This window comes from Erithacus rubecula (genome assembly GCF_903797595.1).
Source record: "Erithacus rubecula genome assembly, chromosome: 10".
NCBI classification, from domain to species: Eukaryota; Metazoa; Chordata; class Aves; order Passeriformes; family Muscicapidae; genus Erithacus; species Erithacus rubecula.
Window position 1 is genome coordinate 28,785,456 of NC_136662.1, and position 24,001 is coordinate 28,809,456.

The 24,001-nt window shown below is 49.1% G+C and overlaps 1 protein-coding gene across 1 annotated transcript in view; it reads right to left on the minus strand.

Moving 5' to 3' along the window:
- The window catches only part of PAPPA2 (pappalysin 2), an 86,571-nt gene that overhangs the window by 8,120 nt on the left and 54,450 nt on the right, over nt 1–24,001 (minus strand). The window contains 11 exon segments of the mRNA XM_079314632.1: nt 6,146–6,217; nt 8,745–8,854; nt 9,957–10,089; nt 10,768–10,936; nt 17,313–17,365; nt 17,367–17,405; nt 17,407–17,447; nt 17,450–17,522; nt 19,850–20,032; nt 22,223–22,239; nt 22,242–22,393. Of these exon segments, the coding sequence (XP_079170758.1) occupies nt 6,146–6,217; nt 8,745–8,854; nt 9,957–10,089; nt 10,768–10,936; nt 17,313–17,365; nt 17,367–17,405; nt 17,407–17,447; nt 17,450–17,522; nt 19,850–20,032; nt 22,223–22,239; nt 22,242–22,393 (1,042 nt within the window).

Below are 24,001 nucleotides of genomic sequence, written 5' to 3' on the forward strand. Positions count from 1 at the left end.
CTATTATCTATTCATAGAGAGTTCCTCAGCATTGTCCTTTTTACACCCTGATCTCCATGCTAACAGGAGAAGATAAACAGAAGCAGGAAAGAGCAGAGAGGGAGGAGCAGAGGAAGTTTTTGTGTGTCAGTAGTGCTTCTGGCAAGCACGGTGGCCCACCAGTCACAGGGACAGCACTGGGACACACAAGAGAAGGCAGGATTTCCTGTGCCATGAGCACCAGCCTGCCATCCTGCCATCAGCAGCTCGCCTGCTGCACGGATTAGATCTCCTGCCAAGCCATTTGTGCAAAATATGTTACAGGATAGAACGGGTTATGGAAAACAAGCCTTGAAAACCACAAGGGCCTCCTGACCCACTTGTATCTGGTTTCTGCCAAGTTCTTGTTACAGATCTTAAACAGAAAGAAAAACAATGTACAAGGGATGAAGGAGCTGAAAGGGAATGAATATTCGTGTTGGAAGAGCAGTTGGCTGGGCTACGCTTGGAGATGTTTATTATCAGAAATAACTCACTGATTTTTATTTCAGCGGGTGCTTTCAGTGGTTTTCCACTCTGTCTATACCACTGGCTGCATGATTGTGACTGCTAGGAGGGGGAAAAGCAGGACGTGGACAGGGATGAGGGGAAAGCACCTGAACTGGAGAGGGCAGAGAAGCAGCCCAGGTTAGCACATCCCAAGTGCAGGGCTGCTGGCACTGTGGCTTGGGGAAGTTGAGGCTGTTTCCACCTCTTTGGGACTCCACCACCACTGGTGGTATGTCTGGGTGCTGGAGCCCTACCCATGCCAAAAGACCCTGCATTTTTTGGGGTCCTGTGAGCCTGTCCCTGCAGGGAGGGGAGGGGCACCTGTCCCTTGTCCTTGCACTGTGTTGCTGTGTGATTATTTTATTTCCCTCTGCCTAATAAAATGATGCTGTTACAATCACACTCTGTGAGCAGGGGACACAGATCTTTTGACTGTTTAGGAGAAGCATTTTTGGAAGAGAAACAGATTTCTTTGGAATCATCTCCTGGAAGGCAAAATCCCACGCTGAGCAGCCCACACCACCCATTCCAAAAGCAGCATGAAAATGTACCCAACAGGTATGTAAAGAGCTCTCCACCCTGCCTTCCACCTCCCCAGTATGAAGGATTTTGCCTTCACCAGAGGTCAGGTCTGATTCAGAAGTGACCACTACCTGCTCCTCATGCTCCCTCACTATCTATACAAGCTGCTGTAAGCAGGGTAGAAGGTACAGCACTGCCAAGTCCAAGAGAGGAAAAAGATGTGTGAATCACAAGACATTGACTAAATTCTGGCCACGCTGCTCCAGTTGCTCTAGAGAATCTCCTTGGTGCAGGTGGGATACCTGTAGTCTTAATTGCCTTAAGCCTCAGAAGTACAGAAAACAATCTTTTCTGGAGCAGAGCATTCCATCAGCATCTCATTTCTTACCAGTTTCCTGTGCTGAGTTTTGCCATGGTACAATATCAGAGACCCACAAGTCTGGGTAAGTGAGGAGCAGAGGCAGCTGGACCTCAGTTGCAGTGCTGTCCCAGGGAACAAGTCTCACCCTGTCTCCCATCACATGAAAGAACAGCACATTTTAGGTGACACTTCCCACCATCCTTATTGCATATGCCTTCCAAAGGGTTAATTCTGACTGAGAAATGCTAGACACAAGCCACAGATGTGTGCCGAGTGAGGGTTTTGTGCATGCTGGTGGGAAGAGCTAAGGATCCTTCAGGGTCCTTCACTACCTGCTGGATCGAGAGACTCAGGAACAACTTGCAACCACACACACTTCAGTCCCTGTTTAAACAGTTCCATTGTAATACCTCAGGAAAACCACAAAACAGAGAACAGATTAAAGTTTTACAGTTGTGATAACGTGACCAGCAGCATGAGAGGGCAGCAAGACCTTGTCCTTGTGCAGGGAAGATCTGAGAAATTCCCAGCAGCTCATGCTCACAACAGTGTTCTGTTCTCTGCCCATCTTCATCCAGGACATGAGGCAGACCTCAAGTTCAAGTCCCTTCCAATTAACCCTTTGCTACCTACACATAATGACGTGAAGCTGGAGGAGAGAATGAGGACAGCATATTGCACAACGTGTTGGCTGCCCAAAAAAAGCTGCCCATGTTCACCATGTTCACTGAAAGAGCAGTCTAGCTTTCTTTGAGTGCATTAAAGCAGGACAGTGGTGGTTACCCTGTCCTGCGAATAACATCAGGTAAACACTGATGATGACAAAATAAGTGAAATTTTGCACCTAAACCACATCTACAAAGTGAAGCACAGGAGCCCCTGTGGTGGGAAACAAAAGGGTGCAAACTAGGAGGGGCTCTATAGCAGCCATGCTCATGCACAGACTACTTTGGACTGTGGCAGGAGAAGTCCAAGGGAGCCACCTGGACCTCTGTACATGCTGTCTCTTCCTCTGAAGTCAACAGTCTCACTTACTTTTAGGCACATCAGAGGTGATCACCTTGGGATGGCTCAGGAGAATGTAACTCATATGCTGCAAACACCTCCCTCACAGCAGTCAAACACACCACCAGGACCAAAATCACCTCCTCACAACCCATGGAGGGGAGGAGGGGTTTCTCTCCTCATCCACTCCCCCCTCCTGACAGCTCCAAGCCCCCTCCCTTGGTGCTGCCATCTGTTTTTCTACTGATGGCAGGGGACGAGATGTTCCGCTGGCCCTCAAAAGGCAAAGTGTGCTCAGTGCTAACTCGTATTCCTGACGGGCTTCTGGAAAGGGCTGCATCCCTCCCTCCCTCCCTCCCTCCCTCCCTCCCTCCCTCCCTCCCTCCTCCCTCCCTGAAGTACGTGCCTCACTGCTCCGGCACCGGGGAACTTGGCAAGGCACAGCAAGAGAGCGGGAGGCAGATGGATGACCAGATTAACAGAAAGGGAAGGGAGGCAGGGAGAGCAGAGAGAGGGATGAACAGGCAGACTGATCCACCGCCAGCACAGGATAAAGATGAGCGAGAGTCCCTCTAATGCCACTGCACGGTGACCTGGACTTTCCAACACGAGGCAGAGCTCCAGATGAAGCGGGGAAGGTTGAGCCTTGGCTACTGCTCCCATGCCCCGGCCTGAAGTGACTCCACCAGAGAGAGACAGTACAAGCTGCCAGGTGGCCTGGATTTCTGTTATGTAGGGTTGCTCCCCTCACCGAGGCATCCAGAAGAGAAAACTTCCTGATCCAACACACACTTGGCAGTCAATGGAGAGACAACGGAATCTCCAAGGAGTGACTCAGACCCGAGGTGACATGGACAGTCCACTGGAACAGCATTTCACTGCCCAATGATGGCAGTCTGGGCTCTTAAAGGAGGTGTCTCCATTGAGGGGCTCCTACGAAATGAGAGGGAACCTGGGACTAATATGGCCCACAGACATGGCAAGTGAAGCTGAACCATGTGTGTGAGGGGGCCCACCGTGTAGTGAGAACAGAATACAGATTATATTCTTTCTCTGCCCTGCCCCAGCTGTGAAATGCCTCCGTATCCAAAAGGGCTTGGGGGAAGTGGAACAGCTTCTGAGAAGTGCAGAGCTTTTCATCACAAGGAGGAGGGCAGAGAGGAATAGGAATGAGGATGGAACTCAGCAGACGTGAGGTAGAAACAACATTCAGGACACTCTGTGGTCAAATGGGGAGACAGGTGACATCTCCTTTCTTGCCAGTGCCAAGCAGCAGTTCCCAGACCAATACTTTGAATGAGGCACTTTCATTAAGAGTTATTCTTTATGGCAATAAAATGACTACTATGAAAATCATGTGGGGGGAAAAAAGTTATCTAGGAGAATTTGGATTATTGTTCCAACCTTAACAGCTTGCAGCACCATAGGAGGAAACACATGGAAAAGAATAAACCAAGACATGCATGGAGAAGTGAGGAGAAGGAAAACAGAGATGAAGAGGAGGCTGGGAGCTGTATCCAAAAGGAGAGCATAAGGGAGAAAGAAACTATCTAAGGATGAATCTTCATTAGTATTACAGTGAATGACTGTGACCTTAAAAATAGGCTGGTCCTGATGAACGTGGTAACAAGGAAGAAGGCACTGTTCCATAGAGGAGGATCAGGATATCTAACAAAGAGTTAGATGACCTGAAGGACTAGAGAGAAACAAGATGACATTCTCTTGCGTAAAATTAAAGGGCAAGCTCTTGTACTGATGGCAAAACATCTGCTGTTAGCTTGGTGCTCATAAGTTGGAAACAAAGGAGGAAAAGAAATATCTGCGTGTACTTGCTGACCTCAGGATATCTGAACTGCCAGACTGATGCAACTGCAGAAACAACAGATATAGTCCTGTGTCCCATCAAAAGAGACATTTCCAGCACAAGGAAGCTTTATGCAGGGCTTTGGTGAGACCCTGGATAGAAGATTATGTACTGACTGCTTGGTCATTCCTGATAAAACAATAATTGAAAGCAGAAAAATCATTAAAAAGTCTACAAGGAAGAAGAACATGGAATCTCTCCATCTTCTGGTGGGACACTGCAAGATTTTGCGTTGGTTAACCTCCTGTGTGCCAAGAGTCCTGCCTGGGACTGCTTTCTAAGAGTAAAGAAGGGTGACATGCAAATAGGAACAGAAAGAGCTCATGTTGACTGTGAGCACGTTTGGGTGGTTGATGAGAGCACAGTGATGTACACTGAGACTTCAGGTACTCAGTTTCTCTCTCTCTCTCACACACACACACAAACAAAAGAACTGGCATTTTTCATCATTCCCTATGGGATCTCTCACTGAACACACAGAGCCAAGATGAAGCACAGGAACCACAGAGAAGGAAACACAAGGGTCAGTTGTGTACCTGAGCCTAAGGGAGAACCCTCACTCACAAATGTGTTGGATTTATGTTACCTGAGCTGCACAGGAAGGGAAGAAGAAACATCTCACACTCCATCGGCTTCTTTTTTGAAAGGACCTAGTCCCAGAGAACACAAGAAATTCTCCCTTGCTAGCAGAACCACCACAGAGACAATCACTCAATCATCTGGTCTGCTCTTGCACTTAAGCCATCCCATTTCAAACACATAACACCAGATTTGTGCTAAAAGATGTGGTTTAGAAGACACAGAGCTCCCAAAATGTCAGAGGATCACTAACTTCTGGTACTCAATCACCAAACACCTCTATAGCACACAGCACCTCATTCCCCTGCTCCTTCTGCCTGTGTCTCACAGTAGACACAGACACCGTGTGTGTGTGTCTCATGCACAACATAGACACCAAATTTGGGAAATAACTGCTGCACCTTCTGTAGACCATAAGGTTTCCTTCCTGGGGACGTGCCCCCTGCAACATTGCCCTTTCCCCCACACTTCAGTAGACAAAGAGCTGAGCTCAGCAGAACCAGTGAGGAAAACTAATCATTCACATTGAAATGAGCACAAGAAAAAAATATAATCAGCAAACCCCAAAGCTATTTTTGGTGTGCAAACTCCATTTACATTTTCCTTTCTGGTAAAAATCCCAAATTTTCAGCATACAACATTCCAAAATCCAATCTCCACCCCCCCTGCTTTTCCTTTTATCCTCAATCATAACAACTAGTGCTTGACAAAGACTGCCTATTTTTAATTTTCTTTGTGAACTGACTCCAGGCTGCCTATGATTTTCTCCTGCCTGGTCATTATTCAAAGTTAAATGAGTGGCTAACCAATTTCTGCAAGGAATTCTTTGTCTGCAGATTCTTCAGAAGCAGTTTGTTTTGCATATACAAGGCTCGAAGTCCTGCTTGTTTGATTTGGACAGGTGAGTCACACAGGGCTTTTCTGGACCCATGTTACTCTAGAACTGCGGTTCTGGTTAGGGAAATATTCCAGCTTGGAGTCAGCTCAGGCTTTTGGGGGATACCCCTTGCCAGTGAAATCTTTTTGCTAGAATATTATGCCTGGGATGGCCAAAACCAAGCAGGCAAGGAAGGAAACGGGTTATTGTGCAGCTCTTGCTCCCCATCATCATCCTGGCTGTGGGGACTCTACCCAAGGATGCTTCCTCTGCTATCTCCACTCATCCAGCAAGCCCTGGCCCAGCTTGGAGCAAACATAGGGTCAAAGCAGTGCTGGAGCAGGTCTTCACTGCCAGGAGCTCTCCTGCGAGGAGCAGGCAGCTCATGCTGACAACAGGGAGGGCTTACCTCACACGACTGGATGCAGTGAATGACAGAGGGGTCCGGATACCACCGCAGCCTGCCCGTGCACACAATGGTCTGGGAGAGGAGGAGAAGCCAGCAGTTAGGGGAGATGGATGAGGCAGGGAAACAGCCAGTAGTGCTTCCTGGAGCTAGAGAGTCTCCTACAACACTACATTACTCACCGTGGGGCAGAACAGTAGTGACACCCCCTGTATCCTTTGAGGCCGAGCAAACCCGGGGTAGCTGCACCCAAGAACCCAAGGACCAGGATACATTGTTCAAGGCAGAGGCCAGAAAAAACACATGAGAGTGTGTGTATGTAGATGTACATTGGTTAGACTTGCTGATCTTTGAAGTCTTTTCCAGCCTTAGTGATTCTATGTTTCTATATTGATACAAAACTGGAAGAGGACCAAGGAAAAGGACAGGGACTACCTGAGAAGTGGGTTTGGTTGGCAGTGCCACCACGTCTGACTTGGTTCCCTGCTGCTGGAAGTAAGCCACAAGAGGCTGGAATCTACCATCATGTCTCTGTGTGATGCTTCTCAGCTGGTCATCACTCAGCGCCTACAAACAACTGGCTCACTGATCCCTGCTCAGGCTCTGAAAACTCCATCCTGGAAGGACTCATCTCCCCAGACCTGACTTGAAGTAGATACACCAGACTCACGGTCACTCTGAGATTCTCACTGGTATTTACAAGGCACAAATTCAGCTGTTGCAGCCAGATGGACACAAGAGCGAGATGTGAAGGGCTCAGTTTCCCAGCCCTGGAACACACCACCCTGCTCATTTAGCTGGGGTTTGTGGGGAACACTCATGATTACACAGGGGGAAGAAAAGCCCCACCACACATGCAATTTCCTCCTTGTAAAGCTCAGGCAAGCTTTGAAATCTGAGGCCCAATAAAACGGTGTCTGGCCTGTGAAAATGTCCTAGGATGCCCTTCACAGCATGGGAATTGCACAGAGGGGTAAGTGCATTTTCTCCCAGCCTCCTGTTTGATATGTTCAGTGGCAGGAAGACCAGCTCCAGCATTCCCAGGTGGCACGGCAATTAGGCATGGGGCAGCTCTGCCCACACAGACCAGCTGCAGGTCCTTCTGCAGCACCTTTGGTCACAGCCATGATGAGGCTGCAGGGGGATGAGGTCTGGCCCTTCTCAGCCAGCGCAGAGGGGGCAGTCCCAGAGAGAGCCAGCCTCATGGGGCAAAGACTGGGAACTTCCAGAGCCCACCAATTCCTGCTCGGCCAAGAGGATGCATAGATCCCAACCCCACGGAGTTATTCTGTATGTGGTTGTTGTGCAACTCAGATGCCATTTTAGCATACTCATATTAGTATCCTCATATTCCAGGCTGTGAAATAATGGCAGAGAGACAAACCTGCTCAGCTGAAGAATGTAATGAATCAGAGCTGAAAACAAAATGGGACTGTGCCTTCTCTGAGTGGTCTCTGCAGTTCCCAGTGTTGTTTGCCCCATCCTCTCCATCTCATGGAGCGTGGCAGCTCCCGGGAAGAGAAAACTGTTGGAATCTTGGGGGAGCCAAGTGAGGAGCAAAGACAGAAGGCAGGACAGAGGGGAAAACAAGATAGTTCAGGGAGAGAGCTCCTTCTTAAAATAGTGTTCCTCTCCCTCCTCCTCCTCCTCTCTGCAAAATGCCTCCCTTGCACGAAAGCCTGCAGTGGTGGTGAAAGGGAAGCTGAATGCCACTGCCTCAACAGGCCAAGCCATCCGATCCCTCAAAGGCAAGGACTCCTTCCAAGGCTCGTGCTTAACTCTCCCACATGCCCCAGGCACCCTCACACCCCCGGCAGCTGTTCGCCGTGGGTCTGGTTCAAGGCAATGCACAGTAGTATCCACAGGAATGATGCTGAGCCTCCTGCGGGCTCCCAAGAGGAGGGGGAAGCATTTGGATGGGAGCACTGGCTCCTGGGAAGATTGTTTGCTTTTCTTTGTTCCACCTCCTTCCTTATACATCTCGTTTTTATTTTCAGAAATATTACCCCGGCAGAGCTGCTATTTGGTAAAGTCATGCCATGAGGATCCAAACTATTTGAGCTGCTTTGCCTACAATATGAGTAAGAGGTGGGGAGGGAAAGGCTCCCCTGTTCCAGCAGCAGAGGCACCCAGCCGGCCAGCAGCTCCTGGCAGCTGGAGACACCTTCCCTGCCTCTTCCTTAGCAGGGAAATGCCTGCCTAGGATTGCATCTCTGCTGCCAGGTAACTGGGGACCCAGGCTTACACTGTGCCAGAGGCGGCTTTTGCTCTCCCAATACGCTGACCTACAATAAACAGCAACTTAATGGGTTTAGGCACACAGCACATCCTGAAAAATCAGTAGGATTCTTGCATTAAACTTCATATATTGTGGTATTCTGCAATTCCTTGAAAGCTGGCTTGGGAGCTGATAACTATGCTGAACTTTGGTGCAGGAGAGCCGGAGGATGCGTAGTAGCATCCACTGTTTGTCTTTACAAGTCTTACCCTTCTTCACCTGAGGGAGAGATTTTGGTTCAAAACATCAGATGGATAGAGAGGGAGATCCCCTCTCCATGCTGTCAGCAATCCCCCTGCTAGAAAAATTCATCTCCCCTTTTACCTGGACTCTGGTGGGCTGCAGCCAGTGATCCATTGTCTCAGCAGTGACATTTTTGGGCAGTATGACAGGATCACTGGGAGGAATGATACAGGAAGGAATGCACACAGCACCTGTGGATGGAGGGAAAGTCTTGAGGACCTTACCAGAAGCCAGGCATCAATGTCTTGTAGGAGGCTACCACTGACAGTAAAGACAGACATAGAGGGGACTCTTTTCCTCCCAATCTGGGATAGCAATTACTTCCCCAGATCCTGAATTATCCAAGAGCCTACAGAAGTTGTGCCCAATTATCTTCTCCTAGATGAAATGAAAACTGAGCACAATCTAAGAGAAAGATTCCAACCCTGATGGCAGGACACGGGACCCAGCATGAAATAATTCTGATCTGAATATGGTATTTGCTGACATGTTAAAAAACATCTTTCACAATTTTTCTACCACAGAGAATTCCCACTGCCTTTCCATGACCCAGGAAGAAAAAAAGCTGCAAAAAACACCTTGGAAAAAAGGGTGGGATCCCAGCCCTAATCCTAGCCTCACATCAGATCTCTTCTGAGCTTAACCTCAGTAGTCCCTGTCGTTAAACTGTCCTCAGCCTGGTTTGACCAGACTGGCGTGACTGGTGCATTTGCTTCAGAGCATCCTTGAACATCCTGTCCAGAGGGATGCTAGACCAGATGCAACAACCATGGCTGAGTGTTGCAGGTTTTCCTGAAAGGAAAACAGAACCAAGTCCTGCAGGCAAACGGATGATGCAGTCCCTCATCTGGTGCCCTGTTACACCCAACTGTCACTGCAGCTTTTATTGCTTTTATCTAGGACTTGTCACATTAACCTTGCAAACAGCAACAGTAGTAGCAAATGGAGAGACCTCAGGAAAGATGGAGGGCTACAGATCACAAAAATGTGCACAAAAGCTGGGTTTGCCCTAAAGACAATCCCTGCTGCTTCTGAAAAGAGAGATGCTTAATGCTGGAGACAGCTTCAGATTTGGGTCTTGCCCAAGAGTGCAACCAGGGGGAGCACAAGACTAAAGCCACCCCTGTCTCTGTGTTTATAAAGATCATGGAGAGGAAACAGGAATTTTTTTTCCTGTTTAGTGGGGATTGGTACAGGAAGAGTCTATATATAGTCTGTTGTGACTATTGACTCTCTGGGATGACTGAGTCAACACAAAGTTTGGGTTTCTGTTTGGTTTTCATCTGCCCTCACCTATGCCATGCCCCTGCTCACACTTGTACTCCACGAAATTCAGCTCCGGGGGCGATGGGCAGGTGCCCTGCAAGCTCTCACACAGTTTGAACTCTTCGGTCCACACGCCCTCCTTAGTGCAGATGATGGGAACCTGCAAAGCAGAGGGAGAGCAGCAGGCATTACTCACCCTGCCTGGCCAGTGCCCATCCCCACTGGAGCATTGTGCAAGCACACCCCTCCCACCAGCCACATCCACAGAAAAGTTTCCCAAGACATCTGGGTTGCAGCTATCTGGTCCAGCCTATGTGCACTGACCAGAAAAGCAATTGTTTCCCAGCTGCTGCTGAATATGACCAGAGGGAATCAGGCACACTTCTTTTGACAAGACACTTCCAAGCACTGATGATACCTGGGTGGGAGAGCTGGCAGCAGCCTCCACGCTCGGGGAAACCCCTCGGTGAGCACAAGTGCTGCTGCAAGCTTGTCCATCATACCAAGTGAATGCTTTCACAGCAGCTCCCAAAACCTGCTGGAAGCCTCCTATTTGTGCTTTCTGACCCTTTTCACCCAAGATAAGCCAGCTTGCTTAGGACCACTGTTTTCCAGACAAGGTCCCCAGGGAGCTGGTGAGCATCCCCAGGAAGTGGTGCAGCTAGTGCCATGTATGGGGCCCAGCCAAAACAGCTTTGGGCTTGTAAAGGGTCTGCTCTTCGGTGGTAAAAGGGCTTTTGGCCTTGGAGATGGGTGAAACTGTAGCAGGGCCCCTCTGCACAGTAGATGCTCTAAAACACAAGGTGTGGTCAATGTCTGCCTCCCCCCAGACACTCACCTGCTGTCCCTGCTGCTCACAGTTGAGGACACACTGGCTGTCCAGCTCAAAGCCCTGGGTGCAGTTGTACATGCCCTCGAAGACAGGGGGCGGGGGCTTGCAAACCACGGGGACACAGTGCCCCTCTTCCCACTGCCCACTCTCCAGGCACTGGACCTTCAAGAACTTCCTGGGGAAACACAGACACCAGACTGGCCTGCAGAACCCCATACACCCCACCTTGGCTGCACCAGGCATCCCACAAATGTCAGGAGCAGACTGAAGACATCTCTCCTGGAGCACAAACACACCCCCCATGTGTAGGACTTTGCCATGCCATACAATCCCTCACCATGGGCACATCTTCCACAGGGGCACCCCATGCTTAACCAGGATCTTTTCTTCTCCCTGGGGGATTGCACTGATCTAGGAGCACTGGATGCATTTCGTTTGCACTCACCACTCCACTGCTCCCCATCTCTTGCAGTGCCCTTAATTACTTCCACAGTCCCTGCAGGTCCTGGTCTGCTTTGTCTCACTGCCAGTAGCTGCATACTTTGCTGGATGGGCTTTGCCTCCGCCAGTAAATCCTCTGGCCTGTGCCCAGCTACTCCTGAGGCTCCTCTTTGTACTCCAGCCAGATCTGTCAATCCTGCTCTCACCAAGGGGCTGCCGTGCTGCAGCAGACCAGTACCACCCTATGCTACTAAAACAGCCCACACACAAACTACTTGCCAAGAAAAGAAAGAAGGAAAAAGTCCAGAAGCAGAGCCTACCCACTTTTCAGTCTCCCATCCCTGGCAGTGACAGAGACACCACATCTTTTACACAGAGGCATCAAAACTGATGAGGTACCAGGCTGGCCAAGGCCTCTCTCAGCAGAGAACATGTCATTGTCCTGATGGGCTTTACTTGAGCCAAATCTGATTGTTCCATCTTTAATGAGACTTTCCCCCCACTCCTGTCCTCCTTTACTAGACAGCACACTCCAATTGCCTGTCCTCTCCCACCACAGGTGCCAGCAGGCAGGGCTTCAGGCACCACATTAGGGTGTTTATAGCCTGCCACAGGTATGTGGAGGGGGCCACCAGGGGTAGAGAAACCCCTGGGGGAATGCACTAAATTGCCCCTTGTTCTGAGAGGCAGCAGAGTGTGGGGCCACCCATGTGTCCCCTAACACGTGGGGCAGGGTCATGGCATTGTGTGGTGCCACTCAGCTGCGCCCCCAAACATGGTGCAGGGTCACACAGCCTGGAGGGTACCCCATTTGCACCCCACTGCCAGACTAGGAGTGTTCCCTGTCAGATTTCTGTTGGGATGAGACATTTTAGAGGCTTTTGCAGCATTCTCATATTTTTAAATATTTGCAGCTCTTAGAGAGTCCCCTTCTCCCTTCAGAAACCAGGGATCTGTTTTTTCTCAAGACTGTATAACGGGGCAGTGGGTTCCTGCCAAGATGAATGTGGGCTCCAGCAGGTAACACAGAGGCAGGCAGGGTAGGGAATGGCATGCAGCAAGTGCACTGGCCGAGATCTCTGCACAAATCTTCCCTCCAGCCCACCTGAGAAGTGAGGATGGCTGTGGTGTTAGCACCTGAGCAGAGAGGGCTGCTGCAATATCACCCCTACAGCAGCAGCCTTGAGTTAACTAAGAGAACTGCAGCTGTGAAGTATTTCAGAAAGCTGGTGAGGCAGAGGGACTCTGGATTCCATTGTAGGCATGTGTGGTTTCATTCCATTCCTCATTTAACTTTTTTGTTTGCCTGCCCTTTCCATAAGGAAGATGGTCACTACCCTCGCAAAGATGTCCCCATCAAGATTTGCTTTCTCCCAAATCTGACCAGATGCTTCGCTCTGCTCAGGTTTAAAGGTAAGCAAAGACACAGGTCAAGAAGTACCAATCCATGTTGGATGCCCAGCTCCACGAGCAGCATTTCCCCTTCTTAACTTCCTGGCTCACAGAGTATTATCCAGCTGCAGGACTTGGAATGGGTAAAGCACTGGGGGTTATAAAGATAGAAAACAAACTGGTAGTGTGAAATCACTGAAACCGCAATACCTCAGGCACTGAGTAAACTCCTTTAAAAACCAGGAGCATCCCAGCCACACATGACTTTTCATTGAGCACTGCATCTTCCTGCTGCTCTCCAAATCCTGGCAGAGGCCCTGTACCCAGGAAGGCCTGGGGAGATGGGTCAAGCATGGGGAGGACACACTGTGGCAGCCACAGTTTGCTCAGGTGTAGGCTGTGGTTTGCAGCCCCATCATTCTCACGAGGCTTCTCATTTTGATGTGGTGCTGGAGTGGCCCCAGTCAGAGTCAGTGCCCTGTATGGCCTCTCACACCTTCCCCCAAACCTGCCCCCCAGACCACCTCACTCTGGAGGTTCAACCCACTGCCAGCATCCATCCAGGGACTTCAAGCACAGTTAGTCCAGGCTGACCCCAGGGTAGAGGGTGGGGTGTTTACCACGCCCACATATATGAAATAAGTAGTTCATGTGAAAGAAAATAAACAAATCTTTTTTTTTTTTTTTTTTTTTTTTTTTTAAAGCCAAAATGAAACTATATACATAAATTCACAGCAACTTCATAGGAGCTACAAATTTCTGGACTACCTCCCACACCCAGCTTCTTCTGATCTGGTTTAGTGGCACTTCTTGAGGATTAACAAGGAAGCCAGGAAAATTGGAGTCAATCCTCCAACCAGGCAAGCCTAATGGACAGAGGAGGCAAGTGAGATGTCTGAGGCCAGTAAGGGCTGTATCTGAGGTGAAGGCATGAGCACTTGCCTAAGTCCAGGAGCTGAACATGCAGAGCCTAGCACGGATCCAGCCTTCTTCTGAGGCAGCCACCTTGGGGGAGAGTGGATTTGCTGTGCAGGAATGGTGACAAAGGAGCCTAAAGCCTCATCTCCTATGTCAGGAGACTGATGACTCCAAAAAGAATAGGGGAACAGAGACAGATTGTCAGTAAATTGAAAAGAAAGCTTGCACTAGCGTGAGGACCCTCTGCTGCTGCTCGTTCCCTCCAAACAGTCTGGAATACCTGGGCTGTAAATGCTGAGACTTAGAGGTGGAAGTGACAGGAACCTGGCTGACAGCCTGGGTTTTCTTTCCCCGGCTCTTTGGCTCCCATAGCTGTGTGTGTGTGTTTGCCTTTTATCTGGAAGGAGCAAGATACAGGCAGAGGCAGTTTGTGCCCACCACAGGTATGCCTGGTGCCCTCCTAAACTGCACTGCTCCTGGATTAGGCTGCTCTGCTTGTCCCGCTGTGACCTTTCTGTTTCCGGTCCCAGTCTGCTACCTCCTTCCAGCCCCATTTTCTCATCCACATTCTCCCACCTCCCTCTCCTTCTTCCAGTAGTTCTGCTGATTTTGAACAGGGAGAGAAAGAAAGAGGGGCCGACATCTCCATGAAAGCTCCACTGGGGACTGGGCTGGGCATCACCGATCTCTGGTCATAATGTAGGCTGAGACTTTCAAATCTTCCTGAAAATACCAAAGTGGATCTTTGCTTCTTTCCTTCAAGCTAGCAGAAGGAGCTCAACCCCTCACAAAGGCAGCTTTGAGATCCTCAAATCACTTCTCTCCAAGGAACATCCCACAGTGGGCATGGGAAACAAGTCCCCTGAAGGGTCTGACCTTTTAGGTGCCTAAAACTGAGAGCATCCTCTCAACATCAGAGTGCTCCTCTAAAGGATCTCCTAGCTACTATCACACAATAATGGAATTGTTTTGGGTTGGAAGGGACCTTAAAGATCACCTTGTTCCAACTGGTCGGCCATGGACAGGGACACTTTCTATTAGACCAAGTTTCTCCAAGACCCATCCAACCTGATCTTGTCTATTCCTGTCAGAGATCTATTTCAGATGGCACTTCATGCTGGAATCAACAGCAACTGTGGGGATGATGCCCTTTCCCCAAAAGTATCTGACCTCTGACTTTTAGGCAAGCACTTTTCAATGCCACAGCTCTAGGTGATGCTGAAGCTTCTCAACAGTTCATGTATTTGTGTGATCCAGGTGGTGTGGGTTGGTACTGCTGTGGAACAGGTTCTGCCTAAATCCAGAAAGTTCCCATCACAAAGCACAAATGCATATGCATATGTAAGTTCCCCTAGTTATCCTTACTTTGGAATTAAAAGTGAAGTAGCTTGGAAGCTGGAAGCCAGGCTGTTACATGGCCTCTCCAGGCTGATGACAGAACTCTTTTAGGAAGAGTCAAAGAAGCTTTACCCTTTGTGTCAGCATAGTCAGTCAGATGAACCTGTCAGCAGGAAGGCAGCAACTTTCTGGCAGGATCTTGATTACACAATCAGTATTTCCTCAAGGATGCATTGTTGAAAAGCAGGGATTTCCCAAGGACCTTTCCTCACCCAAGTTCAAGACAAATGCACCTCCAGGACAACTCACCTTTGTCTTCCACTCAAACTATGGGAAATGAATTTCAACTATAACCTCAGCCCCTTCTAGGCATCCTTACTGCTCCTGCAGTAAAATTCAACTAAAAAATATAAGTGAAGTAATTGCATGAACATCTGTGTCCAAGATTATCTGCACTTGCATGGAGACAGCTGGATCCCATCCATGGTTCAGGCCTGCATAAGGTGGGCATCTCCACACAAGGAACAAAGCTAGAGCTAGAAGAATAATTCAAAGGAAGCCTAACTGTATTTCCAAGGATGAGCTAGTTAGTGGACATGAGGAATCTTCAGTGTCAGTCACAGATTATGCTTGACTTTTGTCCAATATATAGTATGCATAGACAGTCTTGCTTCCTTATGTACACAGGCCTGTATCCTGGCACTAAATCCTTTAGCAAGGCTTGTGCTTGCTGGGTTGATAGACAACAGGGAGACAACAGACCAAGAACTCAGTTTTATGAACCCAGAGAGACAGCAGAAGACCCCAAAAAACCGATGTCCAAATCACCAGCTCATCGGGAACCTGCATCTCATCAGTGTTGGTTGTTCTAGAACTACCCACCACTTCTTTCTCCAAAACTAGCATGATCAAAAGAGATCAACCTCTCACTCTGGCAGCTCCCACCCTCTCCTTGCCAGGGCTGAGACACCAGAAGGATTTCCAGCAAACCAGGAGCTGACTTACTAGCCTAGCAATACTACACTGCACCAAGGGCTTGTACTCATGCCTGAGTGTACAACAAGAGCTCCTGATAAGATGGTACAATGACATTTGCAAGTCTGAGGAAATATTTTACTTGGGGTGGGCCACTCACATAGGAGCTAATCTGCATGATAGGAAACAATATTATTTCTGGTTTTGTTAAATGTGGTTTCTGTATTCTGCCATCAGAGATGTCTGATGAAATAGCAGCAATAACAATTTCAAAGGGGAAAATGTGATGTCAACATGCACTGCTATGAAATGTAAATCGCTTTGCATGATTTTCCTTGACTCGTCCCACAGGCTGTTCAGACCCATATGGAAGTTGCACATCAGAGGAGCCTCAGGATCTCCCAGGGGTCACAGTTTTTACCAGCAGTTGCTGCAGCAGGACAGCAGGGCCTGTTGGGACAGGCCTAACTTTGCAAGCTGAGAGGATCTGTTTGAATGCCCAGTGCCTGAAGTGCCACAGGCACAAAAGCTGCTCTCGAGTTTGCAAAGCAGTCCATGTGATCGCTGCCATAATCATCATTTGCTCAGCTCTCTTTGGCCCAAGAAATGCTCCTAACACTGTGAAAAGCTGTTTACAGAAACCACTTCCTTCATTACTAGGCAAGAAATTTGGCAACTGCTTCCCACTGCACAACTCTACCCCAGAGCAAAGAAGAGATGAAGTCTGCATCCAATTAAAACTGGAAGGGGGCATTAAATAATTAACACATAATTACCTGATCTGGGCTAGAATCAAGGCTCTGGGGAGGACCCAGCCACTGCCAAGGAATCTTTAGTGACCAGACCTCAATGGGGACTTGGCTGGAGGGCGACACAGACCAAACACTGCTTTGCCCTCCAGCACCGTGACATTGGCTGAGAGCAGGGCTAGAGAAACACCAGGAATCTTTCCCCGAAGCATCAGGAAAATCTTCTTCCATTGAAAAGCCAATACTAGAGATTAAATTGAGCCAAGAGGCACAGTGGGTGAGATGTCCAATCCTGACAGAAGGCAGGCCATTCATTCTTACAGTGTCTCTCTTCTATGGTTTTATTGCTTTTAGAAAAGACAGAAGCTCCAAGAATCTGCCACATCTTGTAAATGTCTAATTACCTGTGAAACACTTAATTTGGTGCTTAACTTTCACAGAGTGACAGATATGTTGAGGTGCACAGGAAGATCTGCTTGTTTCAGGTTAAAGTACTTAACACACTTGTGTGTGCAACAGTACCTTGTTCCCACCGGGTTCACCTGGACCAGGGAATGCCTCTGTATTTCTAGAAATCTGTGTAATCAGATCAACAGATCTGTGTGAGCAGGCAAGCTGCTCTGCCTTCTACCTATCAAGCTAGGTCTTTGAGACTGCCATTGTCCTTTCACCTCTGCTCCTTGTGTACACACTTGGAGGAGGAAAGCATTGGTGATAACAGACCTGCCACTGACTTACTTCTTAGGCTTGTCTGCTGCGTTCTCAGCCACGTGGTATCCAGGCTTGCACTTGGTAGCGACAGACTGAGCCCACGTCGTGGTTCCTCTGCAGGGCACCGAGGCACCAGAAGCTTGGCATTGGCCACAGTAGGGGTGAGTCACACTCCAGCTTGCAGTAGGCTTCTGGCAGGGACCAGAGACCATCCTCCAGGCAGGTGAGCCACTGGGTTACCTCCTGGCCCCAAAAGAGAAGCAGTGTGTGGGGTTACAGCTGAGCCAGGAATGGAGTCATGCCGAGGACAGCTCAGAGCTACCGGCAGGAGTTCTCTTGTTAGAGTGGATACTGACACCAAAGAGGGCAACAAACATGAAGACCATGGACTGCATCACCTGCTTCATCAGGCTGTAGCAGAAAATACTTGCTGCAGACACAGTAAGGTAAGGTCATCTTCTAGAGACTGGAGATAGGATAGGATCTTGGTCCTGCAAATTTCCCCAAATCTTTCCATTAAACTTGCCCTCTTTCATGGTACATCACGATAGTCAGGGGCCTTTGTGTAAGATAGCTCTCAGTCATATTCAGTTCTGCCCTGCTTCATCTCCCCAAGGACTTTTTGCAGCTTGTCCTTACTATGCTGACCAAGCTGTCATTCCCTACTACAGATGCATGCAAGATCATAAAATCATGGAATGGCTTGGGCTGGAAATGACCTTTAAAGGCCATCTAGTCCCACCTCCCTCTGTCATGGGCAGGGACATCTTCCACCAGGCCAGTAGCTCAGAACCCTGCCCAACCCGGCTTTCAGTGTTTCCAGGGGACGGGGAATGCACTACCTCTCTGGCCAACCTGGAGAGTCAGGAAGATGGAAAAATGCCACAAGGACAATGTGGGAGGCTTCACTGGTGTGACTGGGAATTCCAACCACGCATCATTAAAGGTTTGGGTTGAGTATTACAGCCCCAGCTCTTTGTTGTCCCTGACAGACTCAGCCAATGGTGGCCAGCTCTGGATTCCTGCAGGAAGTGCCCAGGACTACATCACCCACATAATGTGGATGAGCATACTTCATTGGGAACTGAAGAGCAAAGAAAAAAAAAAGGCAGACTGGAGTGAATGGGGACTCTTCCTAATAAGAGGTTTGGAATCATCGTGTTTGTGGTACAGCCAGGCTGCTCTACAGCACCTTCAAACATCACTTTCTTTTTACAGAAACACTTGGGGCAGAGACAAGATCACATCTCTACTCAGTGCCTGTGTCCTGATGGGGTCAAGGCTGGGCAGGGGTTCTCTCCCTCCTCCAAGTGCCATACAGCTATGTCATCCTTCTGTTGCCTACTCTCAGCATTTATTAGCACCGGCAGCTTGCTTGTAAGGATGCAAGTCTTTGGAGGGAACAAGCATGAAGCATATCCCTGCCTCAGTGGCTTAGCTGTTGTCAGCTGGACTCTAAGAGTTCACCCACATGGCTTGGCAGCCTTGGCCAAGCCCCTCCAGCCATGGTGCTGGAAGGTCACCCAGGGGCCCATGGAGGGGAGGCCTTCCCACTGAGGGAGCCCATGGCAAACCTCCAGTGACTGCAGCGGGACCAAGAGGCAGCTGTGAGTGAAAGATCAGATTAAAGCTCTGCCCTCAGTTGACCAACCCAAGGCAATGGGCATCAGTTCATGCAGAATCTGTGTTGTTACGACGACATTCACATGGTACCCCTTGATCAACTCACCCTGGGGATTTGCCACCATCCTCCCTGGCATGAAATGAGATGTTAATTCTCTGCAATTTTGCTCCTTAGATTTAACTTTTTTATTTTTTTAACAAGTAAACAATTCTCATACATTTCAGCTATAAATGTCTCCATAAAATAGGTCACCCATTAAAATGATTTGTTGTATGTGATTTTTCCGAGCAAAGGCACTGGTTGAAACTCACAAAGTCCCAATGCTTGAAGCTGTCAAGGCAGTTACCACTGAAATCCCATCCAGTTCAGCCCTTGCATAGACAGAACAGTAGCTCTCTTTCTCTGACTTGGCTTAAAAAATTCCTGCGGCTACCAATGGAGTTGGCAGAATGCAAGCCAGGCCGTGGTGTGTCTGGGTGGTGAACATCTCCCAGACAGCTCTACAGCTGTGGGCAGCAGTCTCTAAGGCTTTATACAGCCTCAGGCCCCCTGAACCACAGGCTTTCCCACAGCCAGCAGGTACAGAGCCACTTCTGGCTCTCTGAAGTCCTCTCTGTCTGCCTGCATGTTTCTTGTCTCCATCACTGTAATACTGGAGGCTGGACCAGTTATCAGGAGAGGACATCACTACACCCTGAGGAGGGTGGATCAGGGCTGCCTGCCCGGGGATGGGAGTCAGAGGGAATTATCCCCACACTAGGATGTCTCCACTCCAGGAGGAGGGATACCCGTTATTTCAGGAAGTATCTCAAGAGCCCATCCAGCTGGCAGATCCATGATTAGTGAGGAATTCCAAGTAGCAACGCTCTGTTTGAACTGCTTGGGACAGGCACAGCAAGGCAGCATCAAAAGGGTGATTAAATGTCTTGACACTCCAGACCATACCTTGAAGCTTGGCTGGGGGGATGCAGGAGAAGAAGCATCTCTGCAGGTAGGTGGTCCCCAGAGGGCAGGAGAACTCTGCATAGGACACGTGGGACTGGTCAGGGACACGGCAGTCAACAGGGTCACAAGTCACAGATCTGTCCCACTGTCCCAAACTGCATGTCAGCACCACCTCCTGCTGCAGAAAAAGGAAAACTACATCAGACTCCTGAAGAGAGCTTTGATCTACAGATGTGCCACCAGAGCAGAAAGGTCTGACCTATGTTTCAGGATGCGGAGAGCAACATTTTTTCCTCCCCCAGTCTGCCCCTTCTCTCTGCTCTGGACAACAAATTGTGCAGACCTGACCTGTTCACAGATGTGTGGGGTGTGAAAGCAGCAAATGTGCCTTGAGGTAACAATCCAGCTACTGTGTATATTACATTGTCTGAGCAGTAGCAGTCCACATTGGGGAAAAAAGAAAAAGTTCCTTCAAGATTCACTGAAATCTCTTGAGCTAAGCTACTTCAGCTCTGTGTGCTACAGTTTTCCCCCAAAAGATCAAGTCTTACTTCAACTGTTGACAGAGAGCTCTTCTGTTGATTGTTTTTCCCTTAATGTACCAATTCCCTCATGTCTCAGCCCACAGACCCCATTGAAATCAGATAACCTCATTTATAAATCCCAATTTTACAGCCCTTCTTACTCAGATGGGGAACTGTCTCAGATCAAAAACCACCATGGTCCCACCACTAATTATGGTCAACATGTCCTACAGACTTCATCAAAACGGAGTGGCAGGTCATGGTTTGCTGTGAGCTGCTTTGGTGGAAGGTGTTCCTACCTGCAAGAGGGGGATGTGGCTGGGTGGCTCGACTTAAGTGCTCTTTTAAAGGTCCCTTCCAACTCCAATTGCTCTGTGATTTCCATTTGCAAACTGCTAATCCCAGACCAGCAGCCCTCAGCCAGGGGCTGCAGGCCAATATTCCTGATGTCCCTTCACTGGCTGAGTACAGTCACACTGCTGGTACAGCTAAGCACATGACCGATCCTCCAAAACCAGCACAATTTGACTGAACCTGGATGCCGTGGCTCTGAAGAAGGTCACTAAATCTGAGTCTAACATACCCAAGTGTGCAGCAGGGTCATACTGTAGCTGAACTAGGTAGAGAGGATGCTCAGAAGACCTGTGTGCATTTTTCTGAATAGGGTTACAAGCCAGACATCACTGCAATATCACTGGAGGGCTCAGGGCAAGGCACTTGCAAGCTGTCCTCTGCTGTGACAGCTACTTGGTAAAGCTCTGTTCAAAAGTTTCTCATCTCACTGCCAAATACAGGGATACTGTCACCCCAGGCACACTTATTTAGTGTGGTTTCATTTCAGAGAATGGGAACATTTTGTTTTCCCTGGGCATGCCTTGGCCCACAGACCCAGTGACCATGTAATTAACAACCTCCCAGTGATGAGCAGTGCATTTCCAGCTGCCCTATTGCACTTCCCAGTGCCCACCTCTCCTTTGGCCAACGCTGCAGCCCAGGAAACCTGCCTGCTAGGTGTCACAAGCAGATCTCTAAGGAGAGGAAATGTCACCCTGCTGACGTGGCCCAACTCACTTCTGTCTGCCCCAAGTGAGCTCACACTCTCAGTCTGGCATCTAGACCAGCCAGCCCTGCCCCAGAGACTCTTGTTCTCCCCTCCAGAAACAGCCTAAGGACAGGACACTGTGTGCCTACACCCCTGCCAAGGTGACTGCCTGGACCAAGGCAATTCAGTTCCCAAGGACACATCATCCCAGGCCACCTCAGTCAAGATCTAAGAGCTGTGTTGGCTCCTGGCTTTTATGAGGTAACCCCCAACCCTCTGGAAAGTGGGACAAACTCTTTCACAGTGACCTCTGTGCCATTATTGCAACACAACACAAAGGAAGAAAAACTCTCCATGCTCTCAGCTGCCTCTAAATATAGTTGCTGTGCAATGACTTCATTTCTTCCTGAGCCATTAACTTCAGCTTCAAAAAGAAAACATCCCAGGGATGTTTAACCCTCAAAAAAAATGCCCATCTGGAGAGCAGAAATATCTACCTCTGCCTCTGCTAGAGTGCATCACCTGGATTTGTGACATGCTCTGCAGCAGCTTTCAGCCTGGCACAGCTGTGCTCTGCAGACAACTGGGAAAACAGACTGCAGCAAAGGAAAGAGAGGGATGTCCAGAGCAGAAACAGCAGCCATGAGCACGCTGGAGCTTTGTTTAGCTAGGATGTGTTGGGAAAGCAAGAAGGTTGTGGTTGGAGAAAAGAAGCGGTCTGTGCTCCCCCCACCCATTTCAGGGTGGTTAAATCTTTTTTACCTAGGTCTTGGTCCCATGGGCCACCCTGAGGCCCACTCACCTCCATGGAGCCCAGCCTCTTCCACCACTGGAGCGGAGGACAAAGCCCTTTTCACAGGAAACAGCACAGGTCATGTGCCTTGGGCTGTCAGAGCTGCAGTTGAGGGTGGCAGCATGAACCAGCAGAGGCTGCGTGCAGGTTCCTGATCCCACGCAGGCCCCATGGGCACAGCTGTGGGGGAGAACAGAGAAGGGATCAACCAGTGGGTCCCAGGACCACTTCAGTAACAAGGGCTCTCTCCACGTGGCACTTGTGTGGAATGAATGCTCAGCAGGTCACAGATGCCTAGAGATGAACACCTATCCCTCTCAGCTCCAGCTTCTTCCAGGTTTGAAGTCTCCTGACAACGGAGAGTACTTTATCCCAGCTCTGTCTTAGCTGGACTTCAGCCCAACCCCAGCCCACATCTTCCCACCAACTACCACCATGTTCTTTCAAGCTGATGAAAGGAGACACAGCTCAACAATATTCCAAAAATTGTGCTGCCTGCACAAGGCACAGAGTGCGCACACAGCCTGGCACCAAAGGAGCTCATTACAGGTAGACCAAGAGGACAAATGAAGAGAGGTGACAAGGAGAGGGGAGGCAGAAGGTATATCTTTGTGTAACTTTTGAATCATATATGTCAAAGTCTCTATAGGACACTGGAGAATCTACAGATGATTCTCCAACTGCAAAGAAAGCTAAGATGAAACCCCTGCAAAATATTAAGGAATCACCCATGAGATGTTATTAAGATCCTTAAGGTGCAGTCCCCCTTCATGTCCATACAGCAACACCACAGACTGTGGTGGAAGGGAGAAGCTGGATATACAACTGGCTCCTCAACCCCACTCCTGTCACCTTCCCCCCTCTGCCCTGAGGGTCTTCAGCACCTCTGCTCTTCCCACAGGCCAACATAGCACTCCAAGCCTGCAGGCTGATGCCAGCCTCTTTGGGATCAAGACCATCTCAACACACACTTGTCCAGCTCTACAGCCTCAATTGTGGCCAACAAGGTGAGATGCAGTTAAAGGGAAGAATAACCTTTCCCTTGGCACCACTGCAAGTTACAAGAGGTCTCAGCAAAGTTTGAAATGTATCACCCATTCTTTGGCTTGCAATGCATCACTCACATCTCCCCCTCCTCCTCCTCACTGCAGAAGCTTCCCATTGAGGAGCAGCCAGTTACTGATTATTTAAGCATCACAATTCCATAATGAGAACCACTGTTGGTCAAAGGTCTCCATCAGTAAAATGCAGCCAGTCAATTAATTACCTGGGATGGAATTGGGACAAGACACAGGGCAATACAACACACCCTGGTTATCCATCAGTCTGGCTTTATCTGTTATCAAGTGATATAAGTGCAACACCTGATCTCAGCCCTCCTCAGCCAGGGACAGAGGTGCTGCAGCTTCAGGCAATAACTGGAGAGATAAGGAAGGGAGCTGTACCTGAGTGCCTTGCTCTCCTCTGCTTCCTGCTTGGCACAGGGCTGCCATTTTCAGGCATTGCCTTTCTCCCAGTGAGGCAGAGGCCTCTGTCTCTTGCCTTTACTCAGTGTTTCCAGCCAAGGATGCACAGAGCTAGAAATACCACAAAAGACACAGACACAAAAAACCCAACAAAAAACAAAGAAACAACAAAGCCCCAAAAAGCCCAAATCTGTGCCGATGCAGACGCTAAGGGAACACAATGTGCTGTTGACTCTGGACAAGTGCAGCGAGCCAAAGACATGGTGGAAACCTGCAGGCCACAGCCCTGAACAAGCCGGTGGGCACAGGAGGGGACCACAAA